The sequence below is a fragment of the Arvicola amphibius genome, chromosome 7 (assembly GCF_903992535.2).
Source record: "Arvicola amphibius chromosome 7, mArvAmp1.2, whole genome shotgun sequence".
NCBI lineage: Eukaryota > Metazoa > Chordata > Mammalia > Rodentia > Cricetidae > Arvicola > Arvicola amphibius.
Genome location: NC_052053.1, coordinates 119,669,928 through 119,697,502, shown reverse-complemented (window position 1 = coordinate 119,697,502; position 27,575 = coordinate 119,669,928). Strand labels below are relative to the sequence as shown.

At 42.8% G+C, this 27,575-nt stretch overlaps 2 protein-coding genes across 7 annotated transcripts; one reads left to right on the top strand and one right to left on the bottom strand.

Moving 5' to 3' along the window:
• Positions 1–954: 954 nt before the first annotated feature.
• Positions 955–27,523, bottom strand: LOC119818533. 6 transcript variants are annotated; one of them, XM_038336003.1, is made up of 9 exons: positions 27,356–27,506; positions 21,501–21,643; positions 17,098–17,219; positions 15,451–15,589; positions 14,035–14,156; positions 11,521–11,631; positions 8,415–8,521; positions 5,094–5,187; positions 955–1,242 (listed from the first exon to the last, which is right to left on the bottom strand). In XM_038336003.1, the coding sequence occupies exons 3-9, from the start codon at positions 17,179–17,181 to the stop codon at positions 1,126–1,128; spliced, it is 774 nt and encodes a 257-aa protein (XP_038191931.1). In that variant the 5' UTR covers positions 17,182–17,219; positions 21,501–21,643; positions 27,356–27,506; the 3' UTR covers positions 955–1,125. The 6 variants fall into 6 exon arrangements, with proteins under 6 accessions (XP_038191931.1, XP_038191929.1, XP_038191932.1 ...); XM_038336001.1 differs by lacking the exon at positions 27,356–27,506 and adding an exon at positions 21,797–22,830; XM_038336004.1 differs by lacking the exon at positions 27,356–27,506 and adding an exon at positions 22,436–22,830.
• LOC119818535 (60S ribosomal protein L37-like) lies at positions 4,490–4,783 on the top strand. Its single transcript, XM_038336006.1, has one exon. It carries the CDS (start codon positions 4,490–4,492, stop codon positions 4,781–4,783), a length of 294 nt encoding a protein of 97 aa, XP_038191934.1.
• Positions 27,524–27,575: the final 52 nt, after the last annotated feature.

The following is a 27,575-nucleotide window of genomic DNA, read 5'->3' as shown; positions in this document are numbered from 1 at the left end:
ACGTAGCTCAGCTCGTCTTGAACTGGCAATCCTGTCTCAGGCTCCTGAGTGCCGGGCTTACAAGCTAGTGCCACCACCACACCCCACCTCACAGTTAGGTTGCTACACAGAATATGAACGTATGTACGCTGTTTCCAGGAGTGGAATTGCTAGGCCACACAGCAACTCTTCCAAATACCCAACCGCTTAGTGTTTTACCAGGAATGTAGGATCTTCCAGTTCTCAGCAAGCTACACCCTTCTCAAGCTTCATTATGTACCAAACCGTGGCTCCAGTGCCAGAGGCGGGTGGGCTTCGGTGAGTGTATTCTCTAAGTCTGTTCTCCGTTTCCAGACAGAAAGCACAGCTCTTATTGGCACCTTGCAGTCTGACCTACGTAAGAATGTCTGTTTGGCAAAGAAAAGGAAACAGAGAGGGAATCTAAATGCTCAATCACTGTTCAGATTGACCATTTATCGCCAGGACCTGTCCTTTCCTCCCCTGAAGTCAAAATTTGGGATTTTTTTTCTCTAGTTGCTTTTGAAAAAGCTCAAGTGTTATTTTAGGGCATATGAGGAGGATTGGGAGTTTGAGGGTAGCCTGGTGTACAGAAGGATACCCTGTTTTTAAAAAATGGGGGGGGGGGAGATAAGGCAAAGTCAGGAAGGAACCTCGGGTAGTTTTAAAGTTGTTTTAACCAAGTGTCTACATAGTATTTGGGGGCTCTGTCTAGTTCCATTTTTTTCTAGAAACTTAAAAAACAGGAGTCCTATCTTAGACTCTTCACATGAAGCTAACGTCTAAAGTCTAAAGAAGTCTTACCAGACACAGTAAATGGGACACAGTGAGATCTGCCTTCTCCTTTGTGTGAAAGAAGTCACTCTTGGACTTCCTAGAGGTCACATTTGGAGGTGGTGTGTAAACTAAACACAGATACACTTATGTTTGTATCAGAATAAAAGGGCAAACACAACATTTCATATAAATACTTTAATGATCTTATTACACAGTTTACTTACATCCATATACACTACTGGATGTGCATAATCAATCACACGCAGCTATTTACAGGCACAGCATCACAGATAAAAACTTGAAAGAGTTACACAAAGCAAATCAACATATCACACACAGGTCACTTCCGTGCTAGAGAACCCTATATAAGTGAATCTGTTCCAGAGCTTCTCTGTCAGTCTCCGACTGCTGGCACACATCTAGGTTCAGTGGTATCTCTTCCACCCAGCAGGACAGCTGCACATCAGTCTAGGAGGAAGCAAGCAAACAACATGAAACTTCCAAAATGATCCTATTGCTTGGAATTTCACAATATCACCCTAAGTAAGTGCTCAACAGATTTTTTAATTAATGTAGGTACTGAATATATATCCCACACAACACACATACATTTATTTTGTATGGTACTGCAACATGATATGGTCATCTACAAAATTCCCACTGTTATAAAAACAAAAACTTAAAACTCATGATGCTTTAATTAAGTTTACAACTTTGTGCTGGGCCACATTTGTAGCTATCCCGGGTCACATGACATCACAGCCACGGGTTGTACATCCCTGTGTGAGGAGCTTCACATGGACTATAGTTCTCCACCACAATAGGAGAAAATCAAGGCATGAGATGTTCTCATATTTACTTTAAAGATCTATAATCCTAGCACTTGGGAGATGGAGGCAGAAGGATCATAAGTCTAAGGGCATCTAACAGTAAGGAGTTTGAATTCAGCCTAAAATTAGAATTAAAAAATTCATCTTCAAAGGCAGTTGGATAGAACCTGTCAAAAGGATATCGAAACTGAAGAAATCCTATCCTGTTGGCTGGAGAAGACCTTGGGGCTTGGGCACAGAGCAGCGGCTGGAGTCAGCGCCAGTTTTCCCAGCAAGCCCACATCAGCCATGCCATCAGGGATGGACAGTAGGGTTGGATGTCCTAGCACTGGGTTGGACTCTGCGGCAGTGCGATTCAGCTAAACTCAGTTTGGGCTTAACTCACATAATGTTTAAAGTAGTTTTCTTTTTACACAAATTTAACGATTGTCACACATGCACATGTGGCTATTGGATGACAACCCTCCAGAGGCCCTTCTCGCCACCACGTGCAATATGGGGATTGACCCGGGATGCCAGGCCTGAAGAGCAAGAGTTGCTGCCTGCTGAGCAACTGCACTGGCCTCAAAGTTGTTTTTTTTTTTGTTTGTTTGTTTTGCTTTTTGTTTTGTTTTTTTGAGACAGGGTTTCTCTGTAGCTTTGGGATCTGTCCTGGAATTTGTTCTGTAGTCCAGGCTGATCCCTAACTCATAGAGATCCACCTGTCTCTGCCTCCTGAGTGCTGGGATTAAGTGCCTGGCAACTTTTCATTTTTAAAAAAGTATTTATTTATTCTGTATACAGTGTTCTGCCTGTATGTATCCCTGAAGGCCAGAAGAGGGCACCAGATCTCATGACAGATGGTTGTAAACCACCATGTGGTTGCTGGGAATTGAACTCAGGACCTCTGGAAGAGCAGCCAGTGCTCTTAACTGCTGAGCCATCTCTCCAGCCCCAACTTTTCATTTTCTGAGACAGGCTGGCCTCCAGCCAACTCTCAATCTTCATGCCTCAGCCTTCCACATACTGGGATTATAGACTTGCACCAACATGTCTAACTTTTACAAGTTTTTAACAATTCATTGTATTTATTATTTGTATATATACATGCCATGCCTCTAGACCTCTTTTTTTCTTTTTTTCTTTTTGAGATCAGATTTTTTTGATATAGGCCTGGATAGCCTTGAGGTCATTCACGAACCTCCTTGTTGCTGCCTCGCCTCTGGATTGCCGAAACTACAGGTGTCAATGGCTGTTGGGACAGACTTACGTACACAGTATTAAATTGTTATTTTGAGGGTTGGGGAAATGTCTCGGCAGTTAGGATTACTTGGTGCTTTTGCAGAGGACCCAGGTTTTGTTTCCAGCACTCACATGGTGGTTCAACCATTCCTAAATCCAGTTCCAAGGAATTTGATGCTCTCTCTGACCAATGTGAGCACCAAGCACACATGTGGTGCACACACATACATGCAGGCAAAGCAGTTACATACATCGATAAATCTTTAAAAAGTCACTGTTTTGGTAAGTGAAAAAAACCCACTGATGCAGGCATATGTATGTATGTATGTATGTATGTATGTATGTATGTATGTATGTATGTATTTGGAAACAGGGTCTTACTACACATCTCTGGCTGGGCTGGAACTTGCTATGTATACCAGGTTGACCTAAACTCAGACTTTTTCCTGCCTCAGCCTCCCACGTGCTGAGATTAAAGGCATGTGCCACTATGCCTGACCAACAGTATATTTTAAAAGGGATGTTTTTATGAGAGCAGAAAACTCTGGTAGATGACATTACTGATGGGCAGAGTTCTCATGAAAGAAATGAAGATGGTAAATCAGGATTAATATCTTTCTTTACACATTTCTTGATTACTTCCTGTACTATAAGAAGCAAAATTAGGGCATGAGAGATGGTGCAACATTCAAGAATGCTTGCCGCACAACCATGAGGCCCAGACCCCAGGTGATTCTAGATTCACCTGGACCTGACAATTAACCTCCATCACCACTCTCAAGTAGACCAGCCTGGGTTACAGACTTCAAAAGAAAAAAAGATTTCAAACAGATTTGGGAAATCAAACTGCACAAAAAGTACAGCCTTCCCCTTCACTTGAAATCCTTGGACAACTTCGACCCACTGCAGCACCTTTATTTTGTATGGCAGAGTCTTGACATGGAGACTGGCTGGAAAAAATGCATTCAATCTCTTCTGTTCTAAAAGACAGGATTATGATTTGGGTATTCATTTTTCCAGTTTAGTTTTTGACAAGGGGGTTCTGTTGACCAGGTTGGTCTCAAACCAGAGGGTTCAAGTGGTCTTCTTGTCCCAGTCTCCCATGGGGTTGGGGTTACCCTTCCCCCTTAGCTAATGTGGGGGTCTTACCCACATTCACTAGTGTTTATTAACCTACAACTATGACCACACTGCTATTAAAAACTGTAGAGAAACAAAGGAATCTATACCCAGATATAAATGATATTTCAGTGCTTTTGAGGGCAGAAAAATAAACCACAAAGCAGAACTTTTGCAACACTGTCTTGCTCAGTCTAGAATGTTATAATAGTTATCAGAAAAAAGCCAAGTTTAGGTAAGAAAAATGGTGAAGGGCTTGTGATACAGATCACTAGTTCATTGCCTGCCTAGCATGCAGGGCCTAGGGATTTTCTTGTTTGTTTGTATTTTTTAAGACAGGTTTCTCTGTGTAGTCCTGGCGGTCTTAGAACCGACCTTCCTTCCTTCCTTCCTTCCTTCCTTCCTTCCTTCCTTCCTTCCTTCCTTCCTTTCTCTCCTTTCCTCCCTCCCTCCCTCCCTCCCTCCCGCCCTCTCTCTCTCTCTCTTTCTCTCTGGCTTTCAAAACAAGGTTTTTCTGGCTCTTTGGCCTCGGCGGCAGAAGCAAGATGACGAAAGGAACGTCATCCTTCGGAAAGCGTCATAACAAGACGCACACGTTGTGCCGCTGCTGTGGCTCTAAGGTCTACCACCTTCAGAAGTCTACCTGTGGCACATGTGGCTACCCTGCCAAGCGCAAGAGAAAGTATAACTGGAGTGCCAAGGCTAAGAGACGAAACACTACCGGGACCGGGCGGAGGAGGCTCCTAAAAATTGTCTACCGAAGATTCAGACATGGATTCCGTGAAGGGACAACCCCTAAACCCAAGCGGGCCACTGTTGCAGCATCCAGTTCATCTTGAGGATTTCAGTCTGTCATAAAATAAATGTTCTGGTTTCCAAAATGAAAAAAAAAACAAAAAACAAGGTTTTTCTGTAGCTTTGCAGACTGTCCTGACATTGGCTCTGTAGACTGTAGACCGTGGCCTTAAACTCACAGAGATCCGCCTGTCTCTGCCTCCTGATTAAAGGCGCCCGGCGTTAGAACTCTTTCTATAGACCACACTGGGCTCAAACTCAGAGACCCACCTGCCCAGCTCGGGAGTCTTAGTTTTAATTCCCACCACGACCAAACTAACTAAACAATCAACAGCAGGAAAAGTGGTTACGTACCTTCTTAAGACCTAAGAGAGAATCTTGGAGACTTGGTACTGTCACTAATAACGAGCCTTGTTTTCTGACATTATGGATGATGTAGTCCCAGGCACTAGAACACATAAAAAACCGATACAATAAAATGACAGTAAGATAATATTACATATTAATCATAACGGAGATGTCTCCTCTTTTTCCTCTCATGCTGGGAAGAGAAACAGAGCCTCAAACATGCTAAGCCACTGACTCTGCCTCATCCAAGTTTGGTCGTTCACACCTGGAATCCTAGCACTGAGGAAACCGAAGCAACAGGATCCTCTGGGATTGGAGGCCAGTCTGGAGACTATGGTGAGCTTCTGGGCACCAGCCTCAGCCACAGAATTAAACACAATCTCAACAAAACAGAAAAACAAAACAAACAAACAAACAAACAAAACCAAAAAACAAAACCCACCACCACCAACAACAACAACAAAAGAAGCACAATCCTGGATGTATTCTTTACCACAAAATCCAGCACACTTTGCTGTATTTACAAAAAGATCTGTACATGAATATTTACTGGGAGCAATCATGATGTCCTTCAGGGGAATGGAAAAATTGTGATATATCAAGACAACTACATATTGTTCGGCACTAAAAGGAAATGCGTGCTCAAGTCGCGAGGACACAGAGCAACCTCAGATGCCTATTGCTAGAGAAGAAGCTATCCTGGAAGGGCTCTGCATCGTGTGAGTCTAATCATCTCCTGCTGGAAACGAAAGCTATGGGTCGCTGAGAAGCCCAGTGGTGCCAAGGGTGAGGCCAGAGTGCAGGACCAAGGGCTGAGCAGGGGATTCTGAGGGCAGTGAAACTACTGTCCATGTCTTAAGGTTGAGTGCGTGTCATTACACATTTACATACATATGTGGGCTGCACAACACACAACAAGAGTGAATGTTACTGTGGACCGGGGGCTTCTGGTGACTATGGCGGACCAAAGAGCCATCATAATATCATAATAAGTACACTGTTCTGATGGGAAGGATGATAGTGGCACAGACCCTTTAGGTGCAGGGGTAGGGCCTACAGGAAATCTTTATTTTCTTTACAGTTTTGCTGAGACTCAAAACTTCACTAAGAAAAGCAAAGCAAAAACTTAACATGCTAGCTTTTACTTGATAATGGATTTTTTTTCTGAATAAAGATGACAAAAGAAAATGCAGACAGTATCTAGAAATCTAGAGGTAAAATGTTTACCCACAGGAAACAGAACTACAGCAACACAGTAGAAATTGACAAATTTTCCAGTTCCTGAGGGGTGTTGGCAAAGTTATGAGGTTAGAGTTCTGAGATGAGCGAGATGGGGATGTGGGCTGCTGGAAAGTTTCCGCATGAGGAGAAACAAACTTTCAGAGCCACACAAGCCAAGCGGGACCAGCACCAAAACTCTGCAGTTTCTCTGTGAAACACATGAGACTCAGTGCTTCAGACGGAAGCCAGGGCTGGGTGGAGGGAGATGAAGAGTCCTGGGACAACAGAGGGCACAGAAACCAGGACCCAAAACTAAGTGTGGACCTGTGTGGTGTGTAGATCAGATCTTTAAACACTCACATCAAGAGTGGATCTGTGGTACTCTGGGATGGAATTCCAATTACCACATGGCACCGGCAAAGGTTTGGTGGGACCAGCCAGTTTTAAAGGATAATGAGATGGGACCTGCTGATTCATTTTAGAGTGCAAGGTGTGTTTGACCAGTTCTGTTTAACTCTCAGGCTTGATATGTACCAGATCCCTACACTATGTTATAATTTTGACAGTTTACAACACCAGTGGGGAGCACCGATGAGGCAATACAGGGGAGCACGGGTTTTGCAGTGAGATGGGTCAGGTGGGTGGGTCAAGTGGTATCATTTGCAATTTTTGTTTTTTTTTTTTGAGACAGGGTTTCTCTGTAGGTTTGGAGCCTGTCTTGTAACTCACTCTGTAGAGCAGGCTGGCCTCAAACTCACAGAGATCCACCTGCCTCTGCCTCACAAATGCTGGGATTAAAGGGGTGCATTACCACTGTCCAGCTGCACTTATTTTTGATTGAGGTTATGACTAGTAGGTTTCAGAAGTTATTAATAAGATAATACAATGTTCCTTTTCCCTGGATGAGTATAATATCACATAGCAATGTTCAATAATAAATGTCACTGTTTCAGCTAGAACTATTACTTTCTATTGTAATGTGGTTCCTAAAAATGATATATTTTACAAGCTGATTTAATACAAGACTAAAGAACTGTATTAGCACGATCTTTTCATTTATCTGAAACAGGTCTCAGAGCTCAGGATACCCAGAACTAGCTATTTAGCTGAATTCCCTGCCATGGGCTCATGCAGAAGTGCTGCATCCTCATAGGGTTTGGGTCCCAGGAGCCTGCCTAGGGGCAGTGAGAGAATGAAGAGAGGAGACAGACAGACACACGCACAGAAGAACTGGGGTTGGGTGGGCTGTGCTCTTGGATGGAGAAGCTCAGTGTGTTTATTTTATACACCTGAACAGGATATTGCATGTAGCTGAGCAAGAAGATGGGGCTCATGGTGGACAGCTGACCAGGAAGCAGGCTCAGCTAACCTCACCAGGAGCAGTCTCTCTAAGGGGGCACTCTGCCTGCTGGAAACACCCAGAAGGAGAAGATACGGCAGTCCTTTCCTAGACATTGTTAACACCCGAGGAAGAAGGCTTCACACACACAAATAGATAAATACATGTAAACTCCAAAAAGAAATTAAATACATTTCACAAAATTGTTTTTTTTCAAAACTTTGCATTTTGTGTTTAATGTGTTTCCTTATTAAAATAAGTCGATATGTATAAAACTGTCAAAGAATAAATAAAAATCATTAAAAAAACAAGTTTAGTTGGAGAGACAGCTCAGTGGTTCAAATCCCAGTAAACACATGGTGGCTCACAACCATCTATAATGGGATCTGATGTCCTCTTCTAGCATGTAGGCATACAGGCAGGTAAAGCACTCATATATTAAAAAAATAATAAGGGGCTGGAAAGATGGCTCAGAGGTTAAGAGCACTAGCTGCTCTTCCAGAGGTCCTGAGTTCAATTCTCAGCAACCACATGGTGGCTCACAACCATGTGTAATGGGATCTGGCACTGTCTCCTGGAAAGTGTATATATAATAAATAAATAAATTTCTTTAAAAAAATAATAAAAACAAGTAAATAAAACAACAAAAAAGATGAGCGTGTCTTTTTAAAGTCATCATGAAAACACTCCTACCTTATAGTCAGTCTCTTTTCACACCTTGCTGGATATATGTAATAACAGATTTCTTGCTTAAGTAAATAACATACCTGGCCTGTTCAGCCTCAGTAAGAAAATATTCGAAGACATTATTCATTACAATGACGTCAGCACTCTGCAGAAGTGGACCTTGGGTACAGACGTCTGCATGAAGCACCTAGGGAGGAATGAGCGCATGTAAGACAGTGAGGACAACGCACCTCACAGCTACGTAAGAAACACCGACTGGCTCAGGATTATGCAAGACCACACAGAGATCTTAGGATCTAGTAAACCCAGAAGCTTGTAAAGAATTCTTGCTATGGAATTACTTGCTTCGTTATAATTGTGTCCCCTGATTCATAATTATTTTCTTTTTAACTGAATTCAGAGATTTTATTTTTCCATGATAATTACACTGTTAGGTTTAAGAGCCAAAAGATCTGGGTGTAAAGGAGTAAATTATGGGTCTGCCCAACTAGACTTGTACTCTCAGGTAGGTAGTTTTTCATAGTGGTTATCAGCCCCTATTACACAATATACAAATTTAAAGATAGATATGAAAACGAAAACCCTCAAGGGGCTGGAATGATGGTTCACTGGTTAAGAGCATTTACTGCTCTTGCAGGGGACTGGGGTTTGGTTCCCAACACCTACATTGTAGCTAACAGCTGTCTGGAACTCCATAATTCCAAGGGATCCAGTGCCTCAGTGGGTACCAGGCACACATGTGATACATAGACATATATGGTAGGCAAGAACACAACACATACACTTAAAAGAAAATCTTAAAAACAAAAAAAAACCCCAAACCCTCAAACCATTAGCTTATAAACTGTCAAATATTAATATGCCCTATGCTAACCTGATTCTAAAATTTACTTGAATGTATTATCTACCTGGAAAAAGAAGCAAAACAATTTTTTTAAATAGTATATAGGGCTGAAGAGTTGGCTCAGTGGTTAAGAGCACTTGTTGTTCTTCCAGGGGACCTAGGTTTGGTTATCAGCACCCACACGGCCGCTCACAACCTTCTGTAACTCTGCTCTCAGGGGAACCAATGCTTTCTTCTGATCTTGTGGTCAGACACCCCATATGGTGCACAGACATAAATATAGGTAAAACATTCATACACAAAAAGAAACCAAAATAAATCTTTAAAAAATCCTATATAACTCAATAATTAAGGCTTTGCAGACAACAGGCATGGTAACAAGAAGACACACTTATCGGCTCAGGAGCAAAACAAATAGATTATACTGTAAAAGGAAAAGAAAGTCTTTACCTTATGTTATTTTCAAATAAATACTCAAGCTTTACAAATATATGATATGCAAGGTGATGGGGTCTGATTTTTAAAAAAAACATTCTTTCATTTACATAATAAACATTCTGAAAAGTTTTAATTTATTTGCCCTAGAACCTTTAAGCACAGCTTTAACACAGTCTTCAATAAGAAGACGGCTCAGAGGGCAAGGCTCTCGTCACCAACCCAGTTAATAATTTCAGACATTATAAACATGTAGCATAGCTATGAACAGATATGTAAACTAATCAGTTGACTTATCCTCATCCTCTCTTCTTATCCTTAGTTCCTCCTTTCTCTTCCCCACCTATCTTTACTTCTTATTTTTCTTTCTCCACTCCTCTACTACACAAACGAGGGAAAGAAGAATCAGAAGGACCAATTAATCATGGCATACAGCAGAAGAGCTCTCAGGGTGCCAGGAAAACCCTAAGGGATGCTGAGGGGCGGACTCTGGACTGCTGGCAGCACCGAAACCATGAAACAACCAAACCCAACCAATATTTAGTGGCCAGCTCTTAGATGTGAGCTATTATGCAGGGGCACACACCAGGTTAAAGAGACAACAGCATCTGGACCTGAATACGGTTCACTGCACTAATGGGATGAAGAAACCCAACTTATGGAACTCCCCAGTGTGGTCACAGGAGCGAGCCAAGTGTGATGACAGCAAAGAGTGAAGGATTAGTGCCAGCCTGGAGGGAAGGCACAGGAGAAAGCAAAACAACAGATCCCGGAGTCAAGAGAGCAGATCAAACTCAGACATCTATTATCAACACAATGACAGCGTGGAAGTACTATTTTCTTTTTAATAGAAAAAGGTTATAAACCAAGAAAGATGTGGGAAATAAGAATGGAAACAGCAGATACAAAAATTTCGAAGTTTAGACGGGCAGTTAGTTGAGGAAATAAAACAATTACCTTTTATAAAAAAGGGGAAGCCTTGATCTTAATCTTTTTAAAAACTTTACTGATTGTTATTTATGTATGTGTGTAACTGATTGTTCTTTATGCATGTGTGTGTGTATGTGCGTGCTTGTGAGCCTCCTTATTTGTATGCACACTTCTTTATTTGTATTCTCTGGTTTCTGTAGAGACCAGAAGAGCACGTTGGATCACATGCAGTTGACGTCACAAGCAATTGTGAACACTGGATGTAGGCTATGAGAACCCCTGGGTCCTCTGCAAGAGCAGCAAGTGCTCTAAACCACTGAGCCATCTCTCCAGTCTGTAAATCTTTAACTCGTTGAGTTTTTCAATGTTACGTAATATCAGAGATTTTTAATATTCTCTATATTGCCATGAGAAGTAAAGCACCTTACCAAAATGTCAAAGATTACTGCATTAAACAGATCCCTTCAGTCAGGTAGTGGTGGCGTATGCTTTTAATCCTAGCACTGGTGAGGCAGTGGCAGGTGGATCTCTGTGAGTTCGAAGCCAGCCTGGTCTAGAGAGCGGGTTCCAGGACAGGCTCCAAAGCCACAGAGAAACCCTGTCTCAAAAAAAAAAAAAAAAAAAAAAAAAAAAAAAAATAAGCAGACCCCTTCCAAAAAAAAGTCAAAACCCCCCAAATCTTTGTCTTGTGATTTTTGTTCTAGCCTAACATAGACATCCTTCCCTAATAACCACTATCCTGTGACATTTACATAATAATTATGAACAGTGCAGGCTCTTTCATTTCAGTTTATAAAATACACTGGCAGCCAAGCGCTGGAGAATTGCAGTCCTGCTATCCGAACTGTGATATGGAGAAAGAAGAGGAAAAAGCTCTCTAATGACACACCAGCCACCTCAGTCAGTCTACACACAGCAGCAATAGGTGAGAACACAGCGGCGATTAGGTAAGGTTCATGAACATGCTGTGACGGTACCTTTACTCTGTCGCCGAACTCGTATTTTTTGATGATCATTTCCTGCAGTTGGCAAAATTCTCGGTTGAGCTCCACTCCGCAGAGCCGCGCTGCTGAGCTGTAGAGGTAGCCCTGAGACAGAGGACACGGCAGGAAGGAAGCAGGCAGCGTTTACGCAGAGGTTTATGTCCACTGTCACAGACTCACAGTGTTCAGAACTTTACTGACCGGGGCCCTGATTGATGTCTACTAATGTCTATCATTTAGCTATATTTTTGAGGCTGGTTTCTAAACTTTCCTGATAAAACTAGGCATTCAGCAAAGCCGGAAATGATGAAAGTGACCATATTCCCTGCCTCTGCAGTTTCTGGAAGTCATATCATGGCAGAGCAGGCAAGGAGTCAGGCTGTAGGGAATGCAATGATGACCACATATCAACCATTTCAAACTAGGGAAGAAAGGTAACCGACCAAACCAGTTCACAAGCAGTGCAGGACTGCTGGGGACTGCAATCTCTTTCTGCTGCGGAGTAACAAAAATAATATGGAAGGAAAGGTCAGGTAATTTGACTAATTTTTTTGAGACAGGATTCATGTAGCCCAGGTTGGCTCTGAACTTTTAGCTTCTTTTTTAAAAATATTTAATTATTTATTATGTATACAATATTCTGTCTGCATGTATGCCTGCAGGCCAGAAGAGGGCACCAGACCTCATTACAGATGGTTGTGAGCCACCATGTGGTTGCTGGGAATTGAACTCAGGACCTTTGGAAGAGTAGGCAATGCTCTTAACCGCTGAGCCATCTCTCCAGCCCAAACTCTTAGCTTCTGATGGTAAGATCAGTCATGTACCACTACGGCTGGCTCCTGTCTGCCTATCAACATATGCTTCAAGTTTGAATCCAGGGCTCCACCATAGACATTTATGTTTTAAAGTACATATGTTGGTATTAAGAAGTTTAGTATTGATTCAATCAGCGAGTTACTATAAAGTGTCACATTTATACATTTATAATATTTACATTACCAGCCCTGACACTATATGATCACAGTCACAATTATTTAACATTACATTTTTGCATTTTTTCCCTTTCCCTCCCCCTTTGCTCTTTCATCTTCTGTGTGTGTATGTGCTGTCATGTAAGTGAGTTTGCAGGCGTGTGTGCTCATGAGCACGGGAGGAAGCCAGAGGACGGCGTCTCCCCGCCTACCCTTCAACTTATTGCCTCAAGATGGGCAATACTCTTTAAGGAAAAGCCAGTGGGCGAGGCGGGCAGAACAGCCGCACTTTTAACACTAGCACTCAGGAGGCTGAGTCTGAGGACCACTCCAAGGTCAGTCTGATGATTTGGCAAGACTCGGTCTCGAACCCAGCCCAACCCCGACAGGAACAACAATAACAAAAGCCATCGAATTGTGCCATCTATTTACAGAATGGAAGTTTCTTTCTGCCTAAAGCAGGCAGCAAGGCCGGAAGTGATGGCACCTGCTTCTGGCAGGAGTCACTGCTGTGGCCACATGCTTTCTTTAACCAATGACCACCAGAAACCACATTTGAGGTTTTTTTATACATTGACTTAAGAACATTAGAGGTAGCCAAGATTTGAATTTATAACAAGAGACATGGTGATGTAATATTTCTTTCTCTTCCTTTCTTTCTCTCTCTCTTTCTTTCTTTTCTTTCCTTTTTTTTTTTTTTTTTTTTTTTTTTTGGCTTGTTGAGATAGGGTTTTTCTGTGTAGCCTTAGCTGTCCTGGAACTCACTCTGTAGATCAGGCTGGCCTTGAACTCAGAGATCCACCTGCCTGTCTCCCGCCTGCTGAAGTGATATGTCAGAAACAAAATTAATGCGCATATCTTTTGTCTTGGGTTACAGCAAACTGGATACAATGGATCCATGGACATCACCCAGTATACACTTAAAAGACAGGGAACTAGATATCCAAAACCAATAAGTGACTTGCTATGGACACACAAAGATTTCTTACGTCAAGTAAATTTGTGATTTTTATGAGTTCTTATCAAAGTTCAGTATACTATTTTAATATAGCACAAAGAAAAAGAAGCCAGACAGCGAGACAAGCTTGCAATCACGGTACTTAGTGGGCTGAGGCAGGAGGATCAGGAGTTCAGGTTTATCCTCACCTACACAGTAAGTTTGAGGCCAGCCTGGCCCACATGAAAAGCACCCTTGAAGTCCCACCCCAAAAGAAAACAAAACAAAACCAGAGGGGTAGTGGGAGGGGAAAGGAGAGGAGAGAGATAGCCAGTCACATGTTCTACCCTGTTTACATTTGTCATTTGTGTTGTGGAGACAAACCAGGGCAGGAAGTAGGACAGCTGGTCTTTGAAATTCCAAACCCAATTATTACCAGGGAGCAGGATTTAGGAGCCTGCCAATGGATCCTGTTTTGACCTTATCCTGTTACTTTAATAATAAAGCCAAGCTGTCACCTTGGATGGTGGCAGGCAAAGCTGTTGCTAGCAGAAGAAAGTATTTCCCACGTGTTGAGGACATTCACACTCTGGACTTTACCCCGTAAAGGACTGTGCCGAGCCTGGAGCCGATGTCAACCAAGACCTTTCCCGACAGGTCAGGCAGTACCTGATGATAAAGGAACTTCAGCTCCATGAGTGAGAAGGAATGAGAAATAAAGCCTGGAGAAAGGAGAGAATGCGCATCAAGTTATGGGTTTGTTCTGCTCGTTTATTCTTTCCAGACAGGGCCTCACCTTAGTTCCCATGACAGCCTGACTGGTTTTCCTCCGACCCGGAGGACACTCAAAGACTCCCAACATCATGTCTTACATAATTTAACTGTCAGGAAGGGGAGATAATAAAACAGAAGAGGGCAACAAAACATGGAAGCAGGCAGACCAGTCTCTAGAGAGGATTAGAGTTACACAGTCAGAGATGGGAGGGGCCGGGCCACAGCAGCCCTTGGCTCCCTTACCTCTCACCCTCACAGCCCCTCACCACACCAGTGATTCTTCTGGGGACCCTAAGGCTACACAAATCCCTGTCTTCTGAGTACTTGTCAGAGTCACTCACGGCGACAACCATCAGATCCGTTAGTTAGCTGAGCAGCTCTGGGTATCCAGTCCTCATTTATAAATGATTATGTGGGGAGACATAGCCCAACCTTCAGGTTTTTGTTTGCCAAACCTAGTTCTAGAAGTTTACAAATCAGTTCCTTGAATGTGGTATTTGAGCTATCCACGTGTCAGCTTCTCCTCTAGCTCTCGGCCACGTCCTTTTCTATGCCGTGAATGTTATCTTTAGAGATGTGTCACTTGGTCAAAACAAAGCCCAAATAAACTCTTCTCGGGACCCCTCTGCTCTGCCTAACCACACCCAGTAGTAACTGATCACATCTGACTTGCTAAGCACGGAGACGGTTTCAGATGCCCTGGAAGTTACACTCTCACGGGAGTGAGCCAGCATGTGCTCTGTGTGCCAACCTCTGGAGTACGTGAAGTACGAGGCAGGTCCCCTGTCCACTTCTGTCTGACTAGGCTCTGGGCTGAAGAGCCATCCCTGCTTAAACAGTTCTGGGCAGGACACTAAATAACTGACCTCCACACTCTGACATTGTATCTGCCTACCCACCCACTCACCTACTTGTTTGTGAGTGTGAGCCTGGACTAATGTGCATGCCTCAATGTGCACGCGGTACTCAGGACAACTTGAGGAAGTTGGTTCTCTCCTACCATGAGGACCTCACTGACTCAGGTCATCAGGTTTGACAGCAGCGCTTTTGCCTTCTGAGCCACCTGGCTGACCCTTAGAAAATATTTCTATGTACCCTCCCTACCTTTAATTTTGGTATTGCTATGTCAGAACTTAGTTGTTATGTTTAAAAATGCCCAATAGTCTGACTACAAATTTACACACTCAAGACATGAGAAAAAATGCACACTGAAGTAACAGCTTTGCAAACTTGAATGCCTACCCAAAGGAGCCGTTTGGTGTGAGCCACACACGGTGCAGTAGTTTCTGCTCATCTTTCCTTCCTCACATAATGAATCAATAAAGTCTTCATCATACAGGAATGCATCAACATGAACTGTGGGTTCTGGCTGCTGTCGTATCTGGAGAAACACATCAAAGGCAACAGAGTACAAAGGAACTTCTTTTTATTGCTAAATAAGGCAAAACACCAGCAGCTCTTCCAAGTCCTCAGAACAAGGCCCAAAAGACAGTTGGCTGATTCAATTCTGATTACGGGTCCTCTCTCATTGTATTTCTGAGACACTGATAGCTTTCTCTTTAATCTGAAGGACACAAAACATGACTTTTGAGTCTTACATGTCAATGACCATCAAAATACTTGGCAAGTCATCTTTGTTGAGAAAACCAAGTTTTCAAGTTGTTAAAATATTATTAAAACTTCAAGCTTATATACGTGGGCATTGTAGTGTTCCCATTTGTTATACCAGCATTGGGAAGACTGAGGCAGGGTGCCCGAGTTTGAGGCCAGTCTGGGATATATAGTAAATTCAAGGCCAGCCTGATTATAACCTGCATAAAAACAAAACAAAACAAAACAAAACAGGCTAGGCATGGTGGTGATGGCCTTGAGCAGAGCACTTGGGAGGCAGAGGCAGGTAGATGGATACCTGGGTGAGTTTCAGAGCAGTCTGGTCTACACAGCAAGTTCTAGGCCAGTCAAGGTTAGAGTGGAACTGCCTCAAATATAAATAAACACACACACACACACACACACACACATATATATATGTGTGTTTTTATGTGTGTGTACATATACATAATACCCATTATATATTATATTAATATATATACTAAAAATATAAAAACGTAGCCACAGCTGCCCCTTACTCCCAGCAATCCTCCTGCCTTTAGCCTGTCAAGTGCTATCATGCTCATTTTCATTTTCCTTTTAAAAACTTTCACAGTATTTTTTGAAGGCTCTAGGTCAATTATTAATAAATGAATACTTTTTCCTTATTTAACATATTATACTATATAGCACGGTGTTGATAAGAATATTAATAGCACCCCAACTTCATTACAAATCCAGTACCTGTATTCCAAAGTCTCAATTTAACACTGTCTTCTACTTTGCTCTTCTGAGAGCCCTTTGAAGGACTGAGCACTTTCTAAGAACTCTTTGGGGTTCACAGTACCCACATACTATGTATGGAAAGGTTGAGCTGGGTGTGGTGACACACCCCTGTGACCCCAGCGCTCAGGAGGCTGAGACCAGCAGTTCTACAGAGCAAGACCTGAGCAATCAAACCTGATCAAACCCATCAAATAAGCAAGTAAACCATACTCTCCAATGTCCCCCCACCAGCAACAACATAGGAGTGAATTCCTCTGCTCAGGTGTTTGTAAATTGAAAGGCCTAGACTGTTAATTCTTGATTTTTTAAAAAATATGCTGATAAATGGATTCTCTAAAAAAGTATTTGTTGAGTAAAATAGTGCAGGGGAATCCAAAGGTTAAAGTCTCAAGAGAAGGGAGACGTGACCGAAACACCAAGTAAAAAATTGCTTAAAGCTGATCGTATAACTAACGGGAAAACCAGATTTCTTGAGTGGCACAAACAGAAACTAATTCGGTTCAACACACTTACTTTCTGAAGGGCCAGCTGTTCCGAGCAAAGCACGGCCTCTGGGGGCAAACAGCTCCGAAGGTCATCGGCTATGTTTTTCAACATAACATCATTATTATCTTGAGTGAATTCGTCAAAATCCCCTGAAAAAGAATAAAAAGAAAAAAGAAATAGAGCCTGCTCTTGCAGTCTGCCCTAGACTGAAGGATCACAGACGATACACTTCCCACCAGACAGCGTGAATTTGTAAGGTGCTTATCAAGAAGTCAGCACTGACTTGACAGTGCTAACCCAAGTGTCATCAAAAATCATGACTTTTTCAGGCTGTCAAGATGACTCAGTGGGTAAAGATGCTTCTTTAAGACTTTAGTTCCATCCCTGGGACCCACAGAGTCAGAGGGAATCACTCCCACAAGCTGTCCTGTCTCTACATGTGCTGTGGAGTGTGCACACACATAAAATAAACAAATATAAAACATAAGTTTAAAAATAAAATGAGGGCTGGTGAGAGATGGCCCAGCAGTTACCAGCACTAACTGTTCTTCCAGAGGACCTGGGTTCAATTCCCAGCATTCCCCTCCCCGCAAAAAAAAAAAAAAAAAAAAAGGTTTTCTTCCTCTAAACTGCTCATCGAATAAAAGCAAAGAGATTCACGAAAACCTGTCGATTTAAACTGCCCCCCCCCCCCTTTGGTTTCTCTGTATAGCTTTGGAGCCTGTCCTGGAACTTGCTCTGTAGACCAGGCTGGCCTTGAACACATAGGTCCGCCTGCCTCTGCCTCCCTGAGTGCTGGCATTAAAGGTGTGCGCCACCACCGCCTGGCTTTTAAATTGCTTTGATTCATGAATAGTAATCCTTTAGTTTTCGGGGTATTCAATGCTCTAATAAGTAAATAATAATAAGTAAAAAAAATAAGTAAAATATTTTGTCTTTCAGCACATGAATCTTAGAAAATGTTCAAAGATTATTCAAAGGCTAGACAGCCTTAATCTGAGTATCTTGAAAAAGTAAGTGTTGAAAGTAACAGGGCCGGGGATGCTGTGGCCCAGGCAGTGGAGTGCTTGTCTACTTGTTCAAGGCCGGGTTTCTTCTCAGCAATTCACAAATCAGATGTGGCACCAAATGCCTGCAACTCCAAGAGGCAGGAAGATCACACCTTGAAGGTCGTCACTGGCTACATAGTGAGGCTAACGGGGGCTACATAAAACTAGTCTCAAAAACACCAGATAAACAAGAGTGAAACTAGCACCAACTACATAACCTATTTGCCCTGATGAAAAAGATGAAGAATACACACATGTTATAGAATATTATTTTAAGGTGTGTTACTTTTGTTTATGCTCTGGAACATTTGTTTAATGAGGCAAAGATGTGTTTGATTAAATAAAATTCACCTGCGGCCCAGAGGCTGCGTCAGCAACCAGTTGACAGGAAGCTGTAGGGAGGAGTCACGTGGAGAAGGTGCTATAAGGAGGGACAAGGAAAAGCACAGGACTTCTTGGGAGACCTAGGAGGTCAGCTGCTTGCTATTCAATCTCTCTGGAAAGCAGGTTTCTACCTCAATCTTTGAATCGTGAGTTTTTTAAAAATTTATTTATAGCCGGGCGGTGGTGGCGCACGCCTTTAATCCCAGCACTCGGGAGGCAGAGGCAGGCGGATCTCTGAGTTCGAGGCCAGCCTGGTCTACAAGAGCTAGTTCCAGGACAGGCTCCAAAAGCCACAGAGAAACCCTGTCTCGAAAAACCAAAAAAAAAAAAAAAAAATTTCTGCCTCCTCCCTTCCCCCCATTTCCCTCCCTCCCCTCCCCCTCCATTTCTAAGAGAAGTCAGGGTGCCCTGCCCTGTGGGAAGTCCAAGGCCCTTCCCACTCCATCCAGGTCTAGGAAGGTGTGCATTAAAACAGACTAGGCTCGAATTGTGAATACTATAAGGTGGATGGAGATTTAGATAAATTCTCTTGGTAGCTTTGAAAGGGTCAACACCTGAGGGAACAGAATTTCCACAGGCTGCAGCTCTCGCGGCCTAGCTGCTGCTAGTAGTTACTGGTGCTGACTAGGAAAGCCGTAGATCAAAAGGCAGTAACCATTAGAAGAGAGCACGCACACATATGCACAATCTTTTTTGAGAGACAAGATCTACTCTAAAGTCCAGATCGGCCTTGAACTCAGAGTGATCCTCATTTTAAATCTTCTGAAGTGCATGGTTACATACATGACAAAGATAGCGTATTTCCTTAAAAATTTTGAAAAAATTTTTGATCTTTATAGATTGTTTTGTGGGTCTGAATGTGTGAGCACTATGTGTGTGTGTGTGTGTCTGGTTGTCAGTAGAAGTCAGTAGAGGGCGTGGAATTCCCTGGAACTGGAGTTAACAGTTGTGAGCTGCCACACGGGTGCTGGGAACTGAGCCCGGGACTTCTGAAAGAGCAACAGATGCTCCCAATCTCTACGTCATCGCTCCAGGAATCAAATGGCACACTTTTAAAGACTGTGGTCAATACCTGAATGGTCTGGCAGAAGGGCAAAGATATGGTAAAAGATTAATAGTGGGCCAAACTAGGTAAAGGCACAAAATGGCATTTGTTTTACTATAGTTTACACTTTCTGTGGGCTGGATTGTCTCATTTGTAAGTAGTTCGTAAATATAAAACAGGGCAGCTTATCTGGAAATGAGGCACTGCTGGAGGGCTGCTACTCTCCAGGATGCTAAATGTTGACTGGGAAAGACTTAGAAAATGAAGCATTTGTGTTTCTCTGAAGATACTGTTGTAATTATGAGCCCTCCATGCCCAACAGGGCTTCTGTGTGTTGCCCTGTCCCGGAAGTAGATCTCAGAGCTACCAGGCTGGCCCCACACTCACGGACATCCACCTACCTCTGCCTCCCGAGTGCTGGGATTAAATAGTCATGCACTGCCACCACCAGCTTTAATTATGAGTTCTTGCTCGGATATAAGGAACATAGGGTATTGTCTTTCTCTCTCCCTCCCTCTTTTTTTCTGGTTTTTTTTTTTTTTTTTTTTTTTTTTTTTTTTGATAGAGTTTCACTGTGCAATAGCCCTGGCTGTCCTTGAACTCACAGAGATCCACCTGACTGACTCTGCCTCCTGAGTGCCACCACTGCCTGGAAGGTATTGTCTTTCTTACTGTTAAGAGGTATGAAGCCAGACATTATGGTTCACAATCCTGTGACTTTAGTTCACAGGAATATTGTGCTTGAAGTCAGCACAGGCTACACAGTGAAACTATCTTAAAAAAAAAAAAAAAGCTGTTAGGGTTAATGGTAAAGTTGAGTGGCTGAACATATGCTTAGAGGGTGCAAAGCCCTATTTTTGATCCTAGCATCACAACAGAAAGGGAGGGAAGCATAAGTAGTTCTAGAAACAAATCAAGGACATCTTGATGGGAACGACATCCACTCCCTCCATTTCTTCATCTGCGCCAATGTGGGATTCCAGATGTCAATGTTAAGTGTTTCCCTCTCTCTCTCTTGGCTTTTCGAGACAGGGTTCTCTGTAGCTTTTGAAGCCTGGAAGTAACTGTTGTAGACCAGGCTGGCCTCGAACTCACAAAGATCCGCCTGCCTCTGCCTCCTGAGTGCTGGGATTAAAGCCCCGCGCCACTCTCCACCTTAACTTGAGACAGGATTTCTCATTGAATCTGGACTTGTCAATCCAGCTGGACTAGCAGCTAGCCAGTCCCAGGGGTCCTCTTCTCTCCACTCCCCAGTGCTGGATTACAGGTACTTGCTGCCATGCCCCAGTTGGATACTGGGGGCTTATACTCAGGTTCTCACGCTTGCTCAGCAAGCAATTTTACCCACTCAGTTATCTCCCCAGTACTATGATCTTTTTGTAAAAACAATCAAATGTAATGTATAAAAATATGAAGTAATGTCTATATTATCCAACATTTAAATCAGGTCAGAAATAGCTATCTCCTATACGTGTGACATTTATCTATGGTGAAAACATTCAAAACCTTCTGGCTTTTGAAAACATGTCATTATTATCTAGAGCCATCTTGTGCAATAGCACACAATTATCTCCTTTTTGTTTTTTGTTTAAAGACAGGGTCTCCCTGTGTAGCCTTGGTTGGTCTTAAACTCTCAGAGATCCACCTGACTCTGCCTCCTGAGTGCTGGGATTAAAGGCAGGCACCACCATGCCTAGCTTCTTTTCTAGAAATTTTTATCGAGTCAGGTTCTGGGCCTTGATATCATGATTCTCCTGCCCCAACCTTTCCAATGCTAGGCTTATAGGTGAGTGCCTCCACGCCTGACTTCCTTCTTTGAATACGTTTGGAAAATACTTATTTGGTGTGCGCAGTAGTCAGGGGACAGTTTTCAGGCATTGGTTCCTTCCTGTATACACAAAATAAGCATTTTTTGAGAGCAAACTGAAAAAAGTTCAGGTTGTCAGGCTTACCCACTGAACCATATTGCTGGCTGCTGGCTTCTTTCGTTTTTTTGAGACAAGGTCTTTCTGTGTAGTCTTGGCTGGCTTCGAACACACAGTGTAGACCAGGCTGACCTCAAACTCAAAGGTGTGAGCCTACTATGCCTGGCTCCCTGCTTAAACAGGATACATTTTATTTGTTTAGAATAACATATATATTCATGTCATAAATAACTACAAATAGGATAATGTTTCATAGGCTACAAACAAAGTCAGTTAAGTGCCCCAGCACCAACATGAAGAAGAGAAAGCTAGACTACACTTACAGGGTAGGACACCAAGTCTTTTAAGTCTAAATGAATCTCAGTCGCGATAAAGGCAGGCCGGTAAGGGTACATGAAATTTGGTCATGCTTATAAGGTGTCCTTCTTTCCACAGCACCGCAGGTCTCTCTGCACAGGAACATTCTTTCTTTGCATAATTTGAGAAGGGTGATTAACACCAAAACAGACTACTTGGCTCGGAACTGATATGCAAAGGCTGTTTTATTCTTCCCTTGCCTATCTAGCTTAATACTCTAAGTTACTGATTCATGTAAGCTCCAGAAGAGGTATATTATACCCTATAATGAAACAAAATAATATTAACATATACTCACACTGTCTTAGGTAGAACTTAAATAGTGTCTTAGAAGCTCTGGTCCTGCCTCACTAATAGCTTTCCCCCTGTATTCCTAAAATCTAATTAAAATTTCCCAAGGTGTTAATTAATACCTAGAACCTGCTTAGCTGCTCTCTACAGAGAAAACTTTGAGAACGTGTATGACTCAAATTTAATTCACTTACATCAGTAACTTAAAGAAAACCAAAAACCTCATTATAGTAAATGAAAATATTTTATGGCCTAGTTCTTTTAGATTTAGTTACAGTCATGCTAGCAAAACCAAAGGCTTGCTATGAGTTTACCTTCTAAAACCAAAGGCTCTCAGGAAGCTCACTGTGCCCTCTCACCACGTGGCAGACGACCATGTGCAGGCCCCCGGCTGGCGGGTACAGCTGCTGGGGCTGAACACAGGCAAGGATAGGATTTCTGTGTTCGTCTGACTTAGACTCTGCCTCTCTGTAACTCTGAATCGTTTTCTTCTCTTTCAGCTCGAATGGTAGGTATCAAACCTTTAATGTTACATGTTGACTGGATGAACACTCAAGGCATACGGGTTTCACAGTTTTACATGCGAGGACCCTATACATGGTACAAATAATTATTTTTCCTTAAAGCCAAAAAACCAAAATCTGAGAATTCCGACTTAACTGTGTTCAAAGGCAGACGGGGATTTCTTTAGAACTTGCAGACTTCTTTGTGCTGGTTCTACTTAGAGATCTTAAGTGGTTAAAAGTCAGCCCTTGATTCATCTGGCTTCACCTCTGTTCCAAGAACAGTCTCTCTAGAGACCCTGAACAGACTGATGAGCAGATTTTAGAGTTAGACTGCTTGAATAGGAATCCTGAGCCTACCAACCTATTACAGTTACTCAACTCTCCGAACCTCAACTGCCCTATCTATAAAGTGGAAATAATCATCCCACATCTAAAGACTGCTTGGGTGGGTGGGTGTGAGAACATAAATTGCACACTTAGAACACTGCCGTAGGGGCTGGCAAGATGGTTCAGTGGGCAACGGTGCCTGCTAGCAAGCCCACTGACCCGAGTTTGACCATGAGTTGTATTTTGATCTCTCCACACATGCCCCCCCTACATACATACACATAAGACGTACAAATAATTATAGTACAAATAGTGTCTTAGAGTTCATTAGTCATAACCATCATCTAAGAAGTTCATTTGCATTTGAGGATCAGTGCTGCTTATTAAATTCACTTTCCAAAATTATACTTTACAAGCATTATCGGGGCTGGAAAGATGGCACAGTGGTAAAGAGCATATACTGTTCTTGCGCGGACCTAAGTTCAGTTCCCACACCCCAAAACTACCTAGTTTTAGCTCTAAGCCTTGAGCTTCTACCTGGGCCCAAACTCAAATGCACATAACACCCTCCTCCCACATAGCTGAAAGTAATTTAAAAATTTACTAATTTCATGATCAAGGTGAAAACATGCCTGATTTGATTATTTTGATAAGCTATAGTTACACTTATGTATATTCCTAAATGCTCTTATTCTGTTCCAAAAGTGTTTTTTTTTTCTTTATTCAACTGCCCCTGATTCATAATTAAGAGGACCTTTCAAACTTCAAAAGGAAATTTTTAGTCAAGGTAAAATAAATTTTAGTGGTTAGCATATAACTTTTGGAAAGACTAACTAGAAAATCATTTTTCCCTAATAATGGCTATAACAATATCAAAACTGATATATCATGGAAGTGTATAAAACTGAAATTCACTTAAACAACAAAAAGAATTCATTATGTAGACCAGGCCTTGAACTCAGAGAGATCTGCCTGCTTCTGTCTCCTGAAGGTGTGTACTAACATGCTCACCTTAAAAAACTGCATTTTATTTTTATATATTTATATGTATGTTGTGTATGTACTTGTGCGGGCACGTGTACCACAGTGCACAGGCAGAGGTCAGAGAACAACTTGCAGGAGTTGATTCTCTCCATCCATCTTGTGGGTTCTGAAGATTGAACTCAAATCAAACTAAGTAGCAGACATCTTTACTGAACCATTTCACTGGTTCCACCCCTCAAAAAAAGAATTCTAAAGGCCGTTTTAATTTGTCATGTCTACATAATTTCTAAGCATTTACCTTTTAATATTTTTATTTTTTGTTTGTTTATTAAGACAGGGTCCCTAGCCTGGAACTTGCTGCAAAGACCAGATTGACCTCGAACTCATAGAAATCCTCCTGCCTTTGCCTCCCCCATTCAGGGATTAAAGGTCTATGCTATCACACCTGATCCAAACATTTATTCTTTGAAAAATTTATTTTTAGTATTTTAAATTTGTGTGTGTGCACGTTTGTGTGTGCGGGGGCACATTCGGAAGCCAGGTCTGTCATATTCCCTGGAGCTGTGTGTGCTCGTGTGTGTGGCATGTGCACATGTCTGTGGGCATGCTTGGAAGGCAGGGCTGTCTTATTCCCTGGAGCTGAGTGTGTGTGGTATGTGCATGTGGTAGCATGTGTGTGCATGTGTCTGTGGGCGTGCTTGGAAAGCAGAGCTGTCATATTCCCTGGAACTGGAGTTACAAACAGAGGTGCTGGGAACTGAACTCAGGTCTTCTGAAGAGCAGTGAGGATTTTTTTTTTGAGACAAGACTTCTCTGTGTAACAGCCCTAGCTGTCCTGCAACTCACAGAGATCCACCTGCCTTTGCATCCTAAGTACTGGGATTAAAGGCGTGTGCCACCACCTGGTCCAAGCAGTGATCATTCTTAACTGCTGAGCCGCCATTTCTCCAGCTCCTAACCTTTGGACAGTCAGAAATAGCTCTAGTTGTGAACAATTAGGAACCCCATGATGAACATTGGGCATGCATGGATTCCTTCTGTTTTCTTCCTCAAGTACTCAGATAAGCTGAAGCTTTATGCAACATACTTTGAAATTTCCTGAGTGATTATACTAAATAGTTCTGACAGATATGAATAAAAATGGGTGGCTTTGTATGGTGGCACTTGCCTGCAATGCCAGCGCTCCTTCTCCTCTTCCTCCCTACTGGCAGGACGAGGAAGGATTCTAGGAGAGCATGGAATAAACAGCAGGATCCTGGATGAAAACAATGAAGATAGACTTCACCCATCTGCTCCAGCACTGGATATAATCATAAAAACAAAGCTGGGCTGGGTGGTGGTGGCACAAGCCTTAAATCCCAGCACTCAGGAGGCAGAGGCAGGCAGATCTCAGAGTTTGAGGCCAGCCTGGTTGTACAAAGTGAGTTCCAGGACAGCCAAGACTGCACAGAGAACCCCTGTCTTGAAAAAAAACCAAACCAACACGCAAAAAAAAAAGTTGGTTGTTTTAATTTGTATTTATTCAATTATTAGTTAGGCCAAACATCCTTTAGTCTGTACGACAGCTATTTCAGAAGGTGTAGTAACAGTCCTTTGGAAACTTTAACCTTTTGGAAAGAGATTAAAGAAGTGTTAATTGACCGCCTAAGGACAGTTAAGATTTTTCTCAAATTATACAAAGTAGGCAGTAGGAGAGAGGGAGGGAAAAGCTTCTCGAAAGGGCGTGATAAGTCCTTTAGAAGTTTCTGCTTACATTTAATTAAATATATGGGGAAAAACACAGTCAAGGCTGACAGCCCAAGATTCAAACCCCACTTTGGGGGCTGGTGAGCCGCTCAGCAGCTAAAGGCACTAGTGTCGTAGGCCTGAACCCATACAAAGGTGGCAGGGGAGAACTGACTTAACAAAGCTGTGTTCTGACGGCCACATGATGCTATAGCATGCGTATGTGCACACATATGTTCTTATTTTAGAATCCCACTTTTCCTATGTAGTATGTAGTCCTACCACTGTTTTTCTGAAGCTGATTTCCTTTGTCTCATTTTAAATAACTCAGAGAATGCATTCACCTCCCATCACAAATGTTAACAATCTACCTAGTTCCTTGATATAATATACCCCACATGACTGCTATAAAAAAACAATCTCCTGCTGTAATCTGTCATTTCCCTTCCTTACAATTTTTGGATGATTTCCCATTTCTTAATGTATCAAAATTCATTCTCAACTTTAAAATCTTTTTTTTCCTAAAATGATGTTTATTTATCATGTATACGGTATTCTGCCCCCATGTAATCCCTGCAGGCCAGAAGAGGGCACCGGATTACATTAGGGATGGTTGTGAGCCACCATGTGGTTGCTGGGAATTGAACTAGGGGCCCTTCTGGAAGAGCAACCAGTGCTCTTAACCTCTGAGCCATCTCTCCAACCCCCCCCAAAAAAAATCTTTCTTCATTTTACATACCAATCCCAGTTCCCACTCCGCCCCTCCTCCCATTTCCTCTACCTTTCCCTCCACCCAACCTTCCGTCTACTCCCTAGAGAGGGTAAGGCACATTGCTGGAGGAAAGCCCTTCCCTCTATATCCAGGCTGAGCAAGGTATCCAGCCAAAGAGAATGGGTTCCAAAAAGCCAGTACCAGTAGTAGAGACAAATCCTGGTGCCACTGCCAGTGGCCCCTCAGTCTTCCCATCCATACAACTGTCATCCACATTCAGAGGGTCTAGTTTGGGCCAATGCTGGTTCCTTCCCTGTCCGGCTGGAGTTGGTGAGCTTCCATTAGCTCAGGTAAGCTGTTTCAGTGGGTGTCCACACCATGGTCTTGACCTCTCTGCTCATATTCTCACTCCTCCTACTCTTCAACTGGACTTTAAAGAGACTTTAAAGTCATTTATAACACCAGAGTCTTAACTATTTGTTTTCAATTTAATCTTGAATTAATAATCATTGTATATTTTTTCTGGGGTACAATAAATACTTCGCAGAACAATCAAATCAGTCCAGCTATCATATCTTTCCCCTCACACTTATTTCTTGCTGGAAAGAACATTTTAAAATGTGCTTTTAATAAGTCTGAAATAGGTGAACGATAAAGGCACACCTTTAATCCCAGCACTTGGGCGTCAGAGGCATAATTCTACAGCCTTAAACCTTTTTGAACATTGCTATTCCGGGTAGAGTCCGCCTGTGCGAGTAACTGAACGAAGTTCTAGAAGCCTGTCTAAAGTCAGCACGGAAATCACAAACCACCTAAAGTTGGTTCTCAGGCATCCATTCCTAAAATGCACTGTGATAACCAGGTGAGAGGTGTGCGGTGGCCAAGAGCTGCCTGGGAACTTGGTGCATTCCCCGCCCTGTCCTGGTACCCCAAGATCTAGGCCAACAGCAAACGGCCGGGCTCTAGCTATGACAGCTTACGAGTAGTTCTCATCCAGTGGAGCAGTGCCGGGACATCTGCCGGAGCCGTAGTACCGAGCAGCTGAAGCACAGCTCGACGAGCGGAGCCAAAGTCCATGCCGCAGCCAGCAAGCACAACAGGAACACGTTCGCACTGAGCACGCGCAGACAGACGACCCTCCCCCACCCCCCAGCGCTCGCCAAGACACCGCCCTCCGTGGAGACGTCACTCAAGAGGGCC